The 18,672-nt window shown below is 43.8% G+C and overlaps 2 protein-coding genes across 2 annotated transcripts; one reads left to right on the top strand and one right to left on the bottom strand.

Moving 5' to 3' along the window:
* Window positions 1-48: 48 nt before the first annotated feature.
* On the top strand, window positions 49-11,575 carry LOC118294545 (zinc finger protein 850-like). Its single transcript, XM_035621654.2, has 12 exons — window positions 49-235; window positions 1,169-1,502; window positions 2,236-2,298; window positions 2,618-4,089; window positions 5,013-5,312; window positions 6,629-6,727; window positions 7,557-7,782; window positions 8,006-8,076; window positions 8,699-8,824; window positions 9,120-9,393; window positions 9,858-10,603; window positions 11,225-11,575. The coding sequence occupies exons 1-12, from the start codon at window positions 107-109 to the stop codon at window positions 11,489-11,491; spliced, it is 4,107 nt and encodes a 1,368-aa protein (XP_035477547.2). The 5' UTR covers window positions 49-106; the 3' UTR covers window positions 11,492-11,575.
* A 950-nt stretch (window positions 11,576-12,525) lies between these two features.
* On the bottom strand, window positions 12,526-16,600 carry si:dkey-182i3.11 (leucine-rich repeat-containing protein 15). Its single transcript, XM_035621653.2, has 3 exons — window positions 16,457-16,600; window positions 15,792-16,013; window positions 12,526-14,795 (listed from the first exon to the last, which is right to left on the bottom strand). Exons 2-3 carry the CDS (start codon window positions 16,005-16,007, stop codon window positions 12,921-12,923), a joined length of 2,091 nt encoding a protein of 696 aa, XP_035477546.2. The 5' UTR covers window positions 16,008-16,013; window positions 16,457-16,600; the 3' UTR covers window positions 12,526-12,920.
* Between the last annotated feature and the right edge of the window lie 2,072 nt (window positions 16,601-18,672).

The raw sequence follows: 18,672 nt of genomic DNA, 5'->3' as shown, positions 1-18,672 counted from the left end.
ATTTTGAAACGGGACTTTAACTTTTTGTGCCACTTCCATTTCCGGAATCAATGGCGCCGCCTGTGCCGCCGTATGGTCTCTGCTAGCCCCGAAGTTTGGAGGCAAAATGTCAGAAAACACAGAGTTTTATTCTGAAACAGTGTCCATCATGGAGACGGCCATGAAGACGGCCGCTGACGTTATCGGGAATTCAAGGGAAGACAGTTCCTCTAAGGAGCCGAGTACGAGACGCCAGGTGAGTGTTGTTGAAGCTGCTGGACAAGTCGTTGGTGTTTACCAGGTCGGAGATGTTATTTTCGGTGAAGATTGGACCGACGCAGTAAAACCAAGCGGAGGGGTAACGTAACAAAGATGGCGGAGTGTCTGCCGCTAGCTAACATTTACAACAGGACGTTGTGAGGGGGATGATGTGCAGCACACTGCCGGTTAGATACTGATATACGTCACAGGGTTGTTAGGAGTTTATTAATAACATTAATTTTCTTTGATTTTGTGTGAATGTCTTCTGAAAACAACACTGATGATGATGATATGGAGGGTGGAGAGGACAGGCAGTTGAAGGAACTCCTTTCTGGGTTTATGAATCTTTATGAAACAAACTAGTTCCAGATTCGCAGCTGAAACTTATGTTACATTGTGTTTTTTCCCCCCTGCTGGTTAGTAAAAAGAAATAATCTGCAGATGTCACTTTCAGCTCTGACTAAGCTCTTTTTTATACTTAGTTTTCTGAGTGATATTAAAATAATTTGCCGATCATTTGATAAAGAACATGATTTGGTAATTGCAGCCCTCGACATAAAGCATGCAGCTTGTATTCAAAGGGCCACTGGACCTCAAAAAGTTAAATTCAAACTGGATTCCAGGATCCATTTGGAAAGTGCCTCTTGTCTGTTTGTCTTACTGGTGTTTGACTTTCAAGCAGATATTAAGCGTGAGCTCTACTGATTTGCTAATAAAACAAATATTGATGTATTAATGAACTTAGTTCACCAGTTGAACCCCTCATTAGACAATAAATAACCTCTGTAGTGTGGAGGTTTTATATGATACCACCAATGTATATTACACCCTTATCCATTTGTTGTGACTCTTTATTTCATTTGACACATTTTGCATCAGATTTTTGAAAACCCCCGAAATCATGACAACCTTGTTCTGATCCTCACAGCAGGACACCATCTTGGAGACGTTGGCGCGGGAGGCGACAAGGAAGATCAGCGAGGTCTTCTCCCAACTGTCCTCGGTGCTGTGCAACGAAAACAAGACCCTGAGGGCCCAAGTGGGACATCTGGAGGGGGAGCTGAAGACCGTGAGGGGAAACTTTGAAAGCGCCAGAACGTGGAGAGAAAACGTCCTGAGCGGCTGCCCGGTCCTGTTCGAGCAGAGCGGCTTGGTTTTCACCCTGAAGCCATTTGGGAAGCTAAAGAGAAAAACCAATCAACAGATGGAGGAAGTCGCCGAACCGTCGTCTGCTGCCGGGATGCAGAGTGGACACGATGCTGGTGAGTTTCAATTAAAGGACAGAAGAGCACAAACATGTCAACCCTTTTGAAAGCTTTGGCAGGTGAACTAATCTCTCTAGAGTTGGATTTTGTTTCACCTATTCTGTAACTGACAACTCTACAGTCAAACATTAGATACATGAGAAATGGGGTGAAGAGTTCAGGAAATAAATAATCCTTTTGTTTCCTCCTCTTTATTGATGTTCTTGTGCTTTATTACCACTCAGGAAACACACGCACACACACACACACACACACACACACACATTAAAAAGGGAAGAAATAAATCTGAAGTTTCACTGGCTATTATTAGTCATTTTAATATTATATACCAGTGAATTACTCAAAACATGGAGAAAGATTATAATTTAAAAAACAAAATGAAATACTCTGAATACCTCCTCTCAACAACAACTGGATTAGGTCTTATAATGAAAATTCACTAACGTTATTAAGGTGTGAATCATACATGTCACGATGACATATTGACCAACAATGATGCAGATGGGAGGTTTACTACATTAACAATAAAGTATAACACATTTTTATCAGCTGCAGTTTCTGCTATTTCTAGAAAAGATGAGTTTAATCGCTGATGATCCAGTAGAAAAATGTGTGTTCTGTGAAACGCTTTGGAGGAAACTTTGACTCAGAATGTCAGTGACAGGAAAAAGATTTTCAGTTCACTTGAGCAACGACCAACGTGTCTTTGTCTGTAATCTTTACTATTCAGATGACGGAGAGGCGACGAAGGAGGTGAACACTGAAACGGAATCTTCACCAGCAACTGGACAAGGTGAGATAGTAAATAGTAAATACTGTAGTAATCTACATTAATACAGAGGGAAAAGAATCATCTGTGAATAAAGAATGTAAATTTAGCATTGTGTGGGACTCAAGTCTAATATTTGAAATCAGAATGTACCTTTGATATTTATGCAAATTTTTGGATTCCACAACTGGTCAGTGATTGCTGCTTCTAAAATTCAGAAACTTCAGTCGATCAACATAATGATTCTTCTTTTCTCTTTACGATTAAAAAATCCTCCTTTTGACTCTGTCGTGCTGTTTCCTGGGAAACGTGCGATAACTTTTATCCTTTCCACTGTGTGTAGACACCGCAGACGATTGTACCACAGCAAATGTGACGGAACCCAAACACGGCGCCGGCCAGTGCACACGGGAAGCAGAAGTCAAGAAGAGAGGGAGGACGTTTGTCTGCGACGTCTGTGACAAGAGCTTCAGCCGGCAGTTTCATCTGACGAAGCACATGAACACTCACAAGGAGCAGAGGCCCTTCGCCTGCGGCCAGTGTCCGAGGAAATTCAGAACCACGGCGACTTTTGAGTATCACCTGCTGCGCCACGAGGAGATGAAGTATGCCGCCTTCAAGTGCCCGCTCTGTGAGAGGACGTTCAAAACCAAAATGCATCTGAAGACTCATCAGCTCGTGCACACGGAGAAGAGGCCCTTCGCGTGCTCCACCTGCGGCAAGGCCTTCAAAACCAAACACAACTTGCAGGCGCACCAGGTCGTCCACACCAGTGAAAAGCCGCACAGATGCTCAGAGTGCGGGGAGAGCTTCAGGTACGCCTTCACCCTGCAGTGCCACAGGAGCGTTCACACCGGGGAAAATCCTTACAAATGCACTGAGTGTGGCAAGGCTTTCGTGAAGAGGAGGTCCCTGAGGACGCACCAGTCAGTCCACAGGGGGAAAACGTTCACGTGCGAGACGTGTGGCGCAGGCTTCACTCTTCAGCACAACCTGAAGAGACACATCCGCATCCACACGGGGGAAAAGCCGTTTAAGTGCAAAGTCTGCGCGAAGAGTTTCGTTCAGGACAACAAGCTGAAGGCTCACATGCTCCTCCACGGTGCGTTGAAGGCGTTCATGTGCGACCTGTGCGGAAAGACCTTTCTGTACAACTGCCAGCTGCAGAAACACCAGCGGGCGACTCACGACGACAGACACGGGCAGGTCGGCAGGAGACGAGTTCGGGAGCGCGGCAACCGCAGAGTGATTTATCGCCGGGACAGAACCACGGTGGACGTGACGCCGCTCAGCTGCCAGACCTGCCGCAAGAGCTTCGACACCGCAGCCTCGCTGAAGAGACACGAGCTGATCCACGCGGGTCAGACGCCGTACGGCTGCCACACATGTGGGAAGTCCTTCTTCTACAAAGCCACGTTCGACTACCATCAGCGGATCCACTCGGGAGAGCGTCCGTTCGGCTGTGACGTCTGCGGGAAGACGTTCGTCATCCGCCAGGCTCTCAAGTCCCACCAGCTGCAGCACTCGGGGGAGAAGCCGCATGAATGTGAGCAGTGCGGCAAGGCCTTCAGGATCTACACCAACTACCTCCGACACCTGAGGATCCACACGGGGGAGAAGCCGTACGAGTGCGAGGTGTGCGGGGTGAGGTTCAGGCAGCTGGGACACGTGAAGTTTCACATGCAGGTCCACACGGGAGAACGGCCGTATTCCTGCGGCGGCTGTGGACTCGGATTTTCCGATTCCAGGCTGCTCAAGAGACACAACTGCACCGAGATGTGTCAGAAGATGTCGGGGGGCACACTCACCACGGCCTGAAGCTCGAGCAGTCGTCCAGCCATGCTGCTGCGCTGTAGATCGTAAACTTGTTGTATCCATTCAGGGAAAAACACCCAGTCCTGACATTATTATACAAAACAGGACCAGTTGTAAAACTACAAATCAACCAACAAACGCGACTCGCACCTGTTGTGTTAGATATCTTCATCATCAGATGGGATTTTCTGAGGAAATGTTGCCTGAAGAAAATATTCTCCCATGTCTGCTCATTAAATTCTAATGATCATTTACACATTCCAGGAATCTTCTCATCAATGAAACTAGAGCTGCAACAGTTAATTGATTAATTGATTAGTAATCGACTACTAAATTAATCACCAACTATTTTGATAATCGATTTATCGGTTAGTAGTTTTTTAATGAAAAAAAGAGTCAATATTCTCTGACATCAACTTCTTAAATGTGAATATTTGCTGTTTTCTTTGCTGTTGTTGTTGTTATTATTGGTATTGACAATAGTAAAAAAAAAACAGGCAATGAAGACCCTGATTGAGACCTGTACACAATTTTAGTAAAAATGATGAACATGTGGAAAAGATTCTTAATAATTAATTAATAACTGATCTACCCTGCTGTTAGTAAAACTCCCGTACTCACATTTCCCTAAAGATGATAATCAGTGGACAGGCATGTCCACGAGAATTGGGTTGTTGTTGTTGTTGTTGTCTCATTCATATTTGATTGTAGTGTTTTCTGCAGCGTCTAATGATATTCTAGTGATGTGATCATGGTGTTCACATATATCAGCAAGTGTATTATGAGTTTTTTGCTGTCACTGTCAGCTGGTTTAGATCTCTGGTTTATTATTTCACATGATATGAATCGTCCGTGGTTCTTCCCCCAGGGGGCTGAGCCCACAAACTCAAGTGTTCGTGCTTTTATTTTGAAAACCACGACCGGGAAGAAGAAGAAGAAGAAGAAGAAGAAGAAGAAGAAGAAGAAGAAGAAGGTGGTGTGATCGATGTTGTGGTTCTGAGAGGGAACTTTTGTGTTTTTCTCCACCATACAGCGACATCGCCATAAGCACTCGTTTTCACTGTAGTTATATTACCGCGACAGCAGCTGTCGCCGGCATGTCGGAGCTGGAGGCGCAGCTGGGCTCCATTTTGGAGATATTAGTGAACGCCACCGTCACAGAAATGAGCAGAGTTACTGCCGAGAACACACACGGCGGCTCGGAGGAGCAGGTACGTTCACCCGTGAGTGGCCACCGGTGTTGTTGTTGTTGTTGTTGTTGTTGTTGTTGTTGTTGATCTCCATCCTCTCGTGTGGACGCCACCTCCCAGACGAGCAGCTGATCATAGAACTAGAAGAGCTAGCTAGAAGCTGTCAGTGCGCTTCCACACACACACACACACACACATGTCCGCGGAGCTGCCGTGCGGAGTGCAGCGGTCGGTTTATTGAGGCTAAAGGAAATGTTTGTAACCGCGTCAGTCTGGTTGATGACGAAGACGAAGATGAAGAAGAGTCCACCCCTGGACGCCATTTTGAGTTGGACAGCAGGGGCCTGGATTATCTATCTGCTGTAGGTCTAGAAAGGTCCCGGCCACAAGCGTGTCCCCAACGTGCCACGACCCCGATTCAGTCATCAGATAATACCTATGTTTACATAGAACATTGTTTGAATGAAGTGAGGATATGAAATGCATAAAGAAATGCATTTTTCTTATGTACAACTAATGGTAAGAAGAAACTAAGTACATCTACTCAAGTACTTTGAGGCAGGTTGTATTAACCTAGTTGTATTTTTATAAGGTTTAAAAATACTTCATGCTTCCACACATTGATGGAAAGAAAGTAAGTACATTTAATTTAAATTCTTTCAGGCAGACCTGCTTGCACTTAAGTATTTTAAAATACTCATACTAATATAATGTTTTTCCACAGGTGTAACAAAAGTCTTTTATTCTTCATCTTTCCTCCTGTTTTTCTTTAACCATGACGTCTCTGCTGTGACTTGGAGTGATACATATCAGTTGGATTATTATTACGTTGTTCGAAATCCCACAGTAATGATTTACTATTTTTATGTACTATTACACAGTAAAAAGTGTAAGATATCAACCATTTGAAAATACTAGCAAGCAAGGCTTGGCATTTGTTAAATTGTGACCACAGATTTAGTATTTTTTATGTTAAATTGTTAAAACCATTACAAATTAATTGAACTCTTATGCAGTATTGTATTATATAAAATAAAATAAAATAATAATAAAAATTCTAATTGGTCCCATAGTAAGCAAGTATTAACAATATAATCATAATATCGTATTATTGCACCACATCCTTGTGAACATTTATTATTGCATTAGTAAGCTCTTGCCTTTTTAACAAGATTACAAAATAATTTTTCAAGTTAGACAATTATTTCAAATTCGTGAGTCTATTCTCCTCTCTGATTATCTGACACAGCCAATTCTTTTTTTCCCTTCTTATAAGCTGCTTGGACATTTGACAAGTGGTCCTCCAGTGTTTACCTGCCCCTAACAGGCGATTGTGTTGTTCCCGTCAGGTGATCCAGTTCAGTGTCTTCGTGACGTCTCTGGCTCGGGAGGCTGTGGAGAAGATCTGTCAACTTTTTAGTGAATGTTCCTCTCTGCTGCATTTGGAAGTACGTCGTCATTCGATTACATCGATCTGTTTGTATATATAATTTTATATAAAATATTTATATAAAAATGAACACATTACAGTATCTTGTGAGGATGTTGAAGTTTGTGATTAAAGTTTGTTACACTGGATCTAAGAGAAATTTGAAAAGTATTTGTACATGTTCTGCAGTGAAAGTATTTTAAGTTTAGTTTCACGGTCAAGCACTTTTCTAAATGTGATATTATATGTTGTGCAGGGTTATAGATTATCTTTCAAAGAAGGAATTTCTTCCTATAGACGTACAGTATAGTCTTCCTATGGGATTAAAAAAATATGTTTTATGAGTGCATGTTCTCAGTTCTCAGTTCAAAGGCCAAATATTTCACTGTAATATAAAACAATTTCATGGCATCTTTGGTTGATAATATTATCAATGATAAGTTAATTACTAAATTAGTAGTTGCTGATTAATTTTCTGCTTATCACCATGTGAATTTATCTGTCAGATCTAGATGTGCCAATATTGGCCATGTGCTGATTTGAATTTGGCCAAATATCAGGTATAAAACCTATGGTACACAAAAAGTGCGACGTGCTGTTTCAATATCACTGAAAAGTGAGTTGAAGGCACCTTTGCCTTTGAACATTGTATCTGTAATAATTTAACAGAACCAGATTTCTGCTGAGATGATTGAGCTAACTCGAGAACGTTTACAATTGCCTTTGAGATAAAACATGCAAGATTAAAATACCTAGAATGGGAAAGCTGCCACTTTAAAAAATATATATATGTCCCTGAATATCTTAAATTCTATTTTTAAAAGATGGTCTGTGTTTCTGTTCTGTAGGTGTCACAGGGCGCGGCAGAGATCGAGGACCTGAGGCGGAGGCTGGAGCTGGCCGAAACGGAGCTGAAGCTGGTGTTGGAGAGCGGCGGAGGCCAGAGGGAAGCGGAGGAGCTGATGGAGGAGGGCAACAGAGAGGAGGAGGAGGAGGACGGGGGGGCTCTGACCAACGGAGCAGAAGGAGACACTGTCCAGAAGAACCACCGCTCAGCGAGGAAGAGCCGCAGAGGTGATGGCTGTTGCTTCTCTCAACTAAACACTAAACACTTACAGTCTCATTTTGGGTTATTTTAAATGTGAAAATCTGCTTCAGAAATTGTCATAAAATTGTTTTACGACAAGGGGTTACTGTAGACACAATACTACCACTTGGTACTTGGTCCAATCAATAGGAAGTTGCCACAAAAGTTCTAATGAATATCTTCTTTAATTGTTTTTCCTTAAATCAACAGCCGTGGCTACTGGTGACACTGGGGTAAAAAGGTCACCGATACTTCACCTGTGGAAAGGCAGAACGTACGAGGTAAATCCTCATCTTGTCTCACAGAGATGTCCACCCCCTGTAGAGGCTGAACTGCGTTTAATATCTTTCCCTGTCCGGCTTCCTTTTCTTCCCCTCATGCTACATTTACATCTTTTAATAACAGCTGACTGACGAGTCAGAATAAACTGATTCAAATTAGTTTTTTTGTTTTCTTATAGAACACACTGTCAGAATGATTTTTAATTTTTTTTTTAGTTTAATTTGTTTTGTGATAAAATCTGATAAGCCATAGGATGTGGACACTCATATGTGTTGAACTGTGTGTAAATCTGCTTCTATAAAAGCCTCATTCATCTGTAAAGGCTTTTTACAATAATTCAGAACGTGGCAGGAGAGATTTTCTCCCATTCAGACACCCAAACTGGGAAAACCATGTCTCTATGTGGGGGAATTATCATGTTAAACAGCAACACCTTTAATACCATTGTATTGGAATCCTGGGGGGTGGACTGACCTTGAAAACGACTGTCGGTCAAAAGCATGCAAAATGATGTGGAGAGGGGCGCTCGTATCTTTCATACCTTTAGCTTTTTATTCAGCTTTGTAGGTATTCAAACCCCCTTAAATCTTTCTGTGTGGCCTTATCCTGTATTTCTCTCAGGACAGTGTTCAAGCGGTTACAATAAAGGAGGAGGGATTGGAAGCGTTTGCTGGCCAGAAGTCTTCTGATGCCACTCACTGCATTGAAGAAACGGGCCAGAACGATGACGACGACCCAGACTCTCAGGTTGATTTCAACAATAGAACAGAATACATCTGTTTGTCTGACTTTATTATGTCAAGAATTGAACACATCCATAGTCTGTTTTTTCATAATCAAGAATGGTGTCTTAAATGGACAAAATGTGTTAATGTGTGGGTGAAGGGCAGTCGGCCCGAAGCACGTGATGAACAGCAATTGTTCATTTGATTTCTGCCTTTCATCCAGTGTATCACAGAATAAGCATCAACCCACCAAAAAGAAAAAAAAAGTGGGTTAAAGGAAACAAAGATGAACAATGTGTCATTTTCTTTCCTGTTAGCTGGAGCCAGAAGATCCAGATGACACAGGATACACCGCCAGACCCAAACGTGTCGCAAAACCCAGGTTCCACCGAGGTCGGGCAAAGAAGGAGGGTCAGAACCAGCAGCCCCTGAGCTGCAAACACTGCAGGAAGACGTTCACCAAGCTGCTGCAGCTCAAAGCCCACCAGGTCGTCCACGGGGCGAGCGCCGAGAAGCCCCTTCACTGTCCCCAGTGTGGCAGAGGCTTTTCGTTCCAGCGCAGCCTCGACGCACACATGCTGCTCCATACAGGTGAGTTTACGCTGAACGCATTTCAAACCAGCAGACCGGACATCTTATCACCTTTTTAAAGTTGGTATGGTGATTGTTTTAAGAAACATCCATGGGAAACATATTTACATATGAATTTGGAGACGTGTTTCTTCTCCACAAGTGATTTTTTAAGTCCAGCATTCACCCTCTATTCTGCCAGTTGTTCTACTTTCTTCACCAGCTAATTGCTAACTATCTGTCTCCTGTATTGCCTGGAGAGGTAATGTACAGTGGGTCCTACACTTGTTTGCTAAAGACACCTGCTGCCTGCTGGTGAGGTTGATGAGAGCGATGAGACTTAGGCGTACAGTAAAATTAAGGACTTGCAGAACAGGTTGATTATTCTCTGTGTTTGTCAGTAGTGTTTATTTGGGCAGCAGCTTTAAAAGCATGTTATCCTTAAGCAGTATTCTGTCACAATACTCCATGTTCTCCGAATGCAGGTGAGAGACCACACACCTGTGATGTGTGTGGGAAGGGTTTCACCCTGAAGCAGCTCCTGAGGAACCACCAGCGGCTCCACGCCGATGTCAGGCCGTTTCGCTGTGAGCAGTGCGGCAAGAGCTTCTACCGAGCCCACGGCCTGAAGATGCACCAGATGGTCCACACCGGCGAGCGGGCCTACAACTGCCAGTACTGCAACAAGAGTTTCACGATACAAGGGAACCTGCAGCGGCACCTGCGCATACACACGGGCGAAAAGCCCTTCAGGTGTGAGACCTGCGGCAAAAGCTTCAACCAGGCCGACACTCTGAAGGGCCACCAGCGGATACACACCGGTGAGCGTCCCTTCAGCTGCGAGACTTGTGGCAAGTGCTTCATCCAGAAGAGTGCCTTGAAGATGCATCAGAAGACCTCCCACTCGGGCGAGAACTCGCTGGCCTGCGTGGCATGCGGCGCCGCCGTGGCCTGCGTCGACTCGCTGCGCAAACACCTCCAGACGCATGCGGCGACCATTCCGTGCACGTGCGTCCTCTGCGGCAGGCGTCTCAGCTCCATCACAGACGTGCGCTCGCACCAGCAGCACCACACGGTGGACCGGCCTCACAGCTGCGGGCTCTGCGGAAAGAGCTTCAAGTCGTCCAGCTACCTGAAGATCCACATGAAGACACACAGCGGGGAGCGGCCGTTCTCCTGCGACATCTGTGGTCGCATGTTTACACAGCACAGCAGCCTTAAATCCCATCAGGTAGGTTTACTCGGACTATTATTTCCACAACAAATGTGTCTTGTGATGAGAAAATATATCCCCATCTCTAACATTAGCTGCTGACATGAGAACAAAAAATATGTCACTTGGTTTTACATCTGTGTATGAGCAGAGAGAGGGGACTCAATTCCTTAAAAAGTGCATTAGGCATTAGTTTAGGACCTAAGCTTTAGTGTAAACAGTATAAGGAAATGATGCACACACAGACCTAATGTAAAAGTGACATAGCTGTGTTACCGATTAGTTAAATAACTCAAATATATATATATATATATATATATATATATATATATATGATTTCCATTTAAGCACTTTTTAGAGAAAACTGGTCACTCACATTCCACAAAATCACCCGTCTTCAACGATGTCATGGAGAACTTAGGCAATGTTCTGTACACCCTGGCATTGCTGTTACAAAACACACTTCCTGTCGATGTGATACTGTTTGTTTAAATTATAATTGACCCATTTATTTTACACCAAGTTTAACACAAACAAAAGCTGAGTTAATAAGACATTTCAGTGCTGTCCACACCTTCCGCTGTAATACTGTATGTCATGTATGTACTTTTTTTTCTTTCCCGCCCCTCTCCTCCTTAGGTGGTCCACACAGGGGAGAAACCGTTCAGATGCGACACATGCGGGAAATGTTTCAGCAACACGGGCAACCTGAACAGACACCAGCGTATCCACACCGGCGAGAAGCCGTTCAGCTGTGACACGTGCGGACGCAGCTTCAACCAGGGCAACAGCCTGAAGGCCCACCAGCAGATACACACCGGGGAGAAACAGTTCATGTGCGACAAGTGTGGGAAGAGTTTCTCCTACCTGAGGAACCTCAAGGACCACAAGTGTTTCTACGTATGATGCAAAAAGAGCCGCCCGCCCTGGTGGCGTTCGCTTCCCTGTAACTGTTGAGGGGAAATAAATGGATGGATTGGAGAAAATTAAGGGATGGGTTTCCTGGAAAGTGGTTTTGTTGGATTTTTCAAATTAGTTTTGGGTTAATCTTCATAGTAAAGTGGTGGGGATTGTGCAGTGTGGAGTTCAGATGAGAGAACAAATAAATGAATAGTCTTAATGTGAGGTGGACACAGTGTGTAGACTGCTACTGTGCACACTGTCCTAAGTTTTAAGAGCCTTAAGTGAGCAACTTTTTGGTTTGACTTGAGACATTTATATGACACCTCTCCAGACACACTTGCAGTGAGTGAAGCAGGTATGGCACCGTGAACAAGATAGTAGAAAACCTATATTTAAAAGCAACCAAGTATAAGAAATCCTCAAATCATATAAGAAAGAAAGGATCATAAATTACAAAAATGGTCAGGAACTAAGGAGAGTTGCCACAGGAGATTGACTGTCTGAAATGAAATGGACTAACCCCTGATTCCTTTACAGAGTAGAAGAGTCGATGTGAATTTAATATTTTTGTACCAATTGCAGAGCCGATTATTAGGCTCTTTTTTAAAAATGGGTTTATTGACCAAATGATCTAAAAACCTTGGGCGCAGTGACGATTGTGGCAAATGGACATTTTCATGTCTTTCAGAGTCCTAGTTTTACCAGCGGTAGTATGAACAAACTTACGTGCCACAGTTTAAACTGAGCTGTGTTTTGCTGGCAGCTGCTAACGTCTTACCCTAATCCATAAAAGTGTGACTGACCTATTTCATTGCATTTCGTTTCGCATTGGAAACCACCCAATTTAGGTTCAACTGAAATACAACTGTGACTTACTAGAAACAAAGTGACCCTCTTGTGCATTTGAAGAACTGATGTGCGGACTGAGGAAAAGAAAGCACACTCTGAAAGGTATTCGTCTGTAAATTTCCCCCTGGAGTGTGTATTTTCCAGCTTTGTGACTATAAGTCAAATCGATAAACACAGACATTAAAATCTTTTCAAAGAAAAATAATCTTTTATTGACTTTCTCAATGCTGTGTAAGAAAGAGCTTACAATCTCTCCTTTAGACTGCTATATTGTCTCAATGTGACGCACACACACACAAGCACACTCAACTATTCATAAACTTCTCCCCTGCGGTCAAGCCAGTTTTGACAGGATGTGTGAACACACGCACAGCCTTGAGAAAACAAATCCTTTGTCAGCATATTTGTGTGATTTCTCCTTGAATGAATACGATTGACACAACTTTTTAATGCATCTGTTGATATTCAGACCTAGGGAAATCAGAGATTCGGGAGGAACTACTTAAAAAACCAAGAGCAGACATGGAAAAAAAGTTGCAGAGGATAAAAAAACACAACAAAGGATGTCACAATGGCCTCAGAGCTACAGCACGAGGAACATCATGAGCAGACTAAGCCATTCGAGAGGAAACGGAGGTTTCGAGCTGCTTGCATCGTTTGCAGTGCAGTAGTCTTGTAACGACAAGGGAGGCATTGCTGTGTGCGAGAGCGCCGTCTCCTCAGTGAGGGGTGAGGGGGATGAAGAGGAGAAGTAGCAGACAGGCTGATCTCCCAGCTTGTCTCTGTGCACGTTGAGCCAGCAGCTGACATAGCGAACACACGCACAGGTGCAGTTCCACAGATTACCTGACAGATAGACACTGTTGAGCTTCCCCAAAGGCTCAAAAGCCCCGCTCTCCACCGCTCGGAGCTGGTTCCACTTCAAACTCAATTTCTGGAGGTTCGTAAGCCCTCGAAAGACGTCAGGCTGCAGACGGTCCAGCTCGTTCCCATCCAAGTTGAGCTCGGTTAGCTTTGAAGGTTGCCTCGAAGCGAAGAGCTGAGGGTGCAAACTAACCAGGCCGTTGTTCTTCAGCAGCAGCTTGCGGAGGTTGTGGAGGCGATGGAAGGCGTTGGAAGGGATGTCACGGAGCTGATTGAAGTTCAACCTGAGCTCTTTAAGGCGGGTTAACCCCACAAAGTCATCAGGAGACAGCTCTGAGAGACAATTGTTGTCCAGATCCAGCGTTGTGAGATTTGCCAGGTTCACGAACAGGCTCGTGGGAAGTTTGCCTATATGGTTTCCACGCAGCTCTAGAGCTTTTAATCCTTCGAGGTCTCGGAACTGGTCCGGGTGTAAGGAGGAGAGACGGTTATGAGAGAGCCTCAGCGAATGCACTCTCGCCAAACCGTGGAAGACAGCGGGATGCAGAGAGCTGATGAGGTTGTGGGTGAGGTCTATCTCCCTGAGGTCATCCATCCTGGAGAAAAGTCCTCTGGGAAGGTGCTGCAGCGTGTTGTGCTCCAGGTACAGGTTCTGCAGGGACCCGAGCTTGGTGAACAGAGCAGGGTGCAGGTTGGAGATGCGGTTGTACGACAAATGTAACTCTTTGAGTCTCGGCAGCGAATCAAAGACCCCATCCTGCAGGGCGGAGATCCCATTGCTGTCCAGCTGCAGGTGTTGCAGGTTGGTCAAGTTCCTGAATATGTCCAGAGGAAGATATGTCAGGCTGTTCCTGTACAAATCCAGTAGTTCAAGGTTGATCAGGTCGTTGAAGACTGTTGAGGGGAGAGAATCTATGAGGTTGACACTGAGGTCCAGCTCATGCAGCATGGTCAGACCTCTCAGTGATCCCTCAAACACTGTGGTCAGCTGGTTGTTGCTCAAGCTCAGATCAACCAGCAGGCTCAGTGAAGAGAAGCAGTCCTCTGGAAGGCTGCTGATGCCGTTCATCTGCAGATGCAAAGACGTGAGCCACTTTACGTCACTCAATGCCTCAGCTGGAACACTGACCAGCAGGTTACTGCTGAAGTCCAGGCGTTGGAGACTTGTCGTCCCTCTGAAACTGTTCTCGGCCACGCTTCTGATTCTGTTATGGGACAGGACGAGTTTCTCTAATGCAGTGGAGTTGTTGAAAACACCTTCCTCTATCCGCGTTATATTATTATGGCTCATGTGGAGGACAGCAAGGGCGAGGGCCCCTTCCAATCCACCAACCTGCAACATTCGAATCTGGTTAAAGTTCAGGAACAGCATCTTCAGATTAGCTAATCCAAGGAGGAATCCGTTTGGTAGGTATTCGAGCAGGTTCTCGCTCAGGTCCAGTAAGGTGAGAGCCGTGCACTTTTGGAACTGACCAGGGCGAAGGGACTTCAGGCCATTGTCACGCAGGAAAAGCTTGGACAGCTTTGTCATATTAGGCCAAACTGGGTTATGGGAGAGGAAGACATTCAGCCGATTCTTAGTCAGGTCCAACACCTACAAGATATCAGGAAGAGTAGACTCGTGAATAGTCTCTTATGCTTTAGAAATAGAAGCCATAGGAAAAAAACATTAGTGACAGCATTGCAGCAGCGGGGAGTTAGGCACTGGGGTCTTCGTTTCAAATAATTACTAGACTATGAAAATTGGCTTTTGAAAAGGAAAAAAATTCTGCAATTGAATTCACGTTTGGTCATTTTTGTTTTTGTGCCTTTAAAACAAAGCTAGAGCACAAGATTGAAGCAATAGTCTGACATTCAAATAAATATGGCTTCAAGGAAGAGAGTGAGATGAGAAGTTCCACTCTCTCTGGCTTTGCTCATCTTAACGACTTGAAACAGGAAATAGAAAATCCACCTAACATGCCACAAATTATGTTAAATTTGTGATGGAGGACTGTCAGCTGTCAGTGTCATATCATGGTTGTTACCCGAAAGGGAGAAAATAGACAATTCCCCCTTTGTACTGGAAGTTAGGTGCCAATGTAGGTCTTCACTGTGCAACTGATCTGGTAATATATACCAGAGTTCAGTGTTTTTGAAGGGTTAAATAAAAGAGATATAAAGTTTTGATTTGTGCATTTTAGAGGAACTGGTAGATGGATTGTGTTACTACTGAACAGAGCCAGGCCTGTTGTTTTCACCGTTTACAATCTTGTGCTATAAGCTTCATATTTAATAGACAAATCCAAGAGTAGTGTTCTCTCTCTGTCTCTCACACACACACACACACACACACACACACACAGCCTTGTGTACGTATATCCATCTATCTATCTAGCTATCAAAATTGTTAAATTGATATCCAATATGTTAAACCATAATGATTCTTTATAGAAGGTTCACTTGATTACTGTCTTGCTGAAGGAAACCTCCAGTAGACACACATGGAAAATTTAACCTGGGACTTTCCTGCTGCAGAAGTCTTGAAGAAATAGGCCGTTTTTTTTTTTTTTTTGTTGCTACCGTTTCCAGGCTGTTATTAGTTTCATACCTGCAGCTTCTCCAGCCCACCACAGGGTATTTCCTGTATCTCGTTGTATGAGACATACAGCTCCTCTGTGCCCCCTGGCAGCTCAGGGATCAGGGCCAGTCCCTTCTCCTGACATGCAATGGAGGTCAGGTTGTGCAGACACTGACAGGTTGGAGGGCAGAGGTCTGACGTCCACGCCAAGAGGCTCAGGGAGGCCAGGGTTAAAGCTGCCAGCATGGTCGACTGCAGCAGGACACAAACCAAATTAAACTATGCATTATTATCCCATCAAAAGGAGTTTTATACAGCCAAAAGTTAAGCAGGTAAAGATCAGTCAGTTAGAAATGTAAGTTTCGAGGTGGTTTTGGTTTTTGAGAAAAAGATCTGAGGTAAAACTGCTGAAATCTCACATTTAGACTAATATTTTGTTCCTTAATCTCTACAGTGTTTGTGATTGCCCCAATTCTGTTAGGCAAAAAGAGAAGTTCACATTTTACAACACACTGATTGATGATAATTATTCGTTATTTCAAAGGATATGACTCCACATTTTTGACACTGCTTGAATTAATATAAATTACAATTTTAACAACCTAAATCTTCATTTTTTTAGGTGTGTTTAAAAAGTGTGAGAGTACAATATCTGTTCAGGAAAGACCTTTATTTACTTTAAAATCAAAACTTACCACTCCTGAGAAGGCAATGAAGTTGCAGGATGGTGATGGTGCGACTGTAGAGGCTGCTCTTTAAATTGAACTGCTTCAGAGGAAGTTGTGGTCACCAAGTGAATTTTCTTAGAACAGCAGAAGAGCGGGAGCTGAATTTTTGTTTTTGTATCAAACCAATATGGTTATAGGACCACATATCTGACGAAAGCACAACACACGTGTTCAGATAATGTCACTGAAAAAAAAAAGGATCATAAAGTCTTCATTAAAAACGACCCATTACTAACGTTACACACAGCAAAAGCAAAATTGTTAAAATGTCAGACTTTTGATGACTAGAATTTTCTACACTTCAGAGTTGAATGTGCATAAAGTCCACTGCTCAGATTCCACCAGAATCTGTATTTGGTGGTGTGTCTTGGTAGAGTGTTGGTGTTGAGCTGTACAGTCTTTTTTCTTGGGTGATAGATTCCACCTGTTGATTGATTCTGTCCGGTTCTCATCTTTACTTAGGGTTCGATTTTGTCATCAGATCGGTCACGCTTTGTCATTGGTTGAACACAGTTTCATCATTTTGAAAGACTCAGCTACTTACCACTTTTTCTTGACTCTTTTTGTGTTAGGGGTTAGGAGCTTTGGGGGGGGGGTATGAATATAAGTTTAGGGTTTTAACCCTATAATGCCCAAATGAATACTTGTTTGAGTATGTGGGCCAGATTAACGTGTCTGTTGTGGGCCAGAGCTGGGCCAGAATAAAACTGAACTGTGGCCCATATTTGGGCCCTTTCTGGTTTATTTGGTTCACTGTTGGCTGACATATGGCATTGCTCTGGCTTGCTTGTGGCCCAGATGTGGCAAACAGGAGTGGACCGCCCAAGTGCCACCATTCTACGCGGTATGTGGGCCAGATTCAATAGCTCAGTCAATTATGAATTTATTGACATCAATCTACCTCTTATATGTCAGTGACATCCTCAAGTCTGTTAGTTTGTGGAAAAAAACCTTAGAAAATTTCATATGTTATGATCCTGGGTCATGTGTATCTGTGTGGGAGGTGCCGCTCCTGTTGTCTGTTTTTCAGATGGTGGTCGGAGGATGGAGATTGGCCAGAAACTAATCAGGCTGGATTTAGGGAGGATGCCTGCTGATGGCGACGCCCTCTCTGCTCTTCCTGACTCACAGACTGACCGTGCTGTGTTTTGTTGGACTTTGTGTTGTTGAGTGATGAATCATTGTTTGTTAGATACTGCCACTCCCTCCTCCTGCCGATTCCATTCACCTTGCCTGCCGCACCCCCATATTCACCTGCTCCTCATCAGCTCTGCAGTGTATATATGTTTTTAACAACTTCTCTCTCTCTCTCCCCCTCTCCTCTGCCCACCTCTCCTCTGCCCACCTTTCCCCTCTCCCCCATTTTTCTCCTCACCCCAACCGGTCGCGACGGATGACAGCCCACAACCGAGTCGGGTTCCGCCAGAGATTTTCTTCCTTTTAAAAGGTATGTTTTTTCCTTCCACAGTCGCCAGGTGCTTTGCTCATTGTGGGATTTGCTGGGTTTTCCCTGTAATTCTGTAATATTGACCACACTATGTAAGTATGAGACAATGTATGTTGTGATTTGGCGCTATACAAATACAATTGAATCGAATTGAAATGAACCCCCATAGAAGACTGGGTTACGTTCAAGGTCATGACCTCCACATAATGATGGGGATCCAGATTTTCTCCTCTGCACACTGGCACACTGCAAACTCAGAGGATTCATCTCCAAATGCTTTATTCTAGATAGACCTAGACTCATGGGAGTGTGTCTATTTCATTCATGAGAACTGGGCTTGTTATAATGCAGCAGCCTGTAGATAAAGTCTAATAAAAATAAAACGATAATACACCCCTTCCATACATGTCATTGTACTGAAATGTGGGATTTTTCCAGGAGACGGAACTGTCACTTTTAAACAACATGAGCAGCAACAGAAACTGAAGAGAAAGACGGCTTTCTGATATTGTAAAAAGCATATTTGTGCCTCGGGGAAAGAAAAAATTCTGTCCAGTCTACCATCATGTCTGTACTTGATTCTAGAAATATCCTTTATCCTCATGATGTAGTTTATCATTGCGCTCTGTGTTAAATTACATGATATAAATATTGTACATGGAAGACTGATCCTCACCAGCAACAGGATGACAGCTACAGTACATGCTGTCATTTGTATTTACTCTGGTCTGCAAAA

The sequence above is a fragment of the Scophthalmus maximus genome, chromosome 11 (assembly GCF_022379125.1).
Source record: "Scophthalmus maximus strain ysfricsl-2021 chromosome 11, ASM2237912v1, whole genome shotgun sequence".
Lineage (NCBI taxonomy): Eukaryota > Metazoa > Chordata > Actinopteri > Pleuronectiformes > Scophthalmidae > Scophthalmus > Scophthalmus maximus.
Note: the sequence above shows the minus strand (reverse complement) of the source record. Positions and strands in the feature narration are given on the sequence as shown.

Excerpts from the sequence above, each read along its gene's own strand:
- si:dkey-182i3.11 (XM_035621653.2), bottom strand. The coding sequence starts at position 16,007 with ATGCTGGCAGCTTTAACCCTGGCCTCCCTGAGCCTCTTGGCGTGGACG. Across the intron at positions 14,796-15,791 it reads GTGGGCTGGAGAAGCTGCAG|GTGTTGGACCTGACTAAGAA; the intron begins GTATGAAACTAA and ends GATATCTTGTAG.
- LOC118294545 (XM_035621654.2), top strand. The coding sequence starts at position 107 with ATGTCAGAAAACACAGAGTTTTATTCTGAAACAGTGTCCATCATGGAG. Across the intron at positions 1,503-2,235 it reads GCAGAGTGGACACGATGCTG|ATGACGGAGAGGCGACGAAG; the intron begins GTGAGTTTCAAT and ends TTTACTATTCAG. Across the intron at positions 5,313-6,628 it reads AGGAGCAGGTACGTTCACCC|GTGATCCAGTTCAGTGTCTT; the intron begins GTGAGTGGCCAC and ends TGTTCCCGTCAG.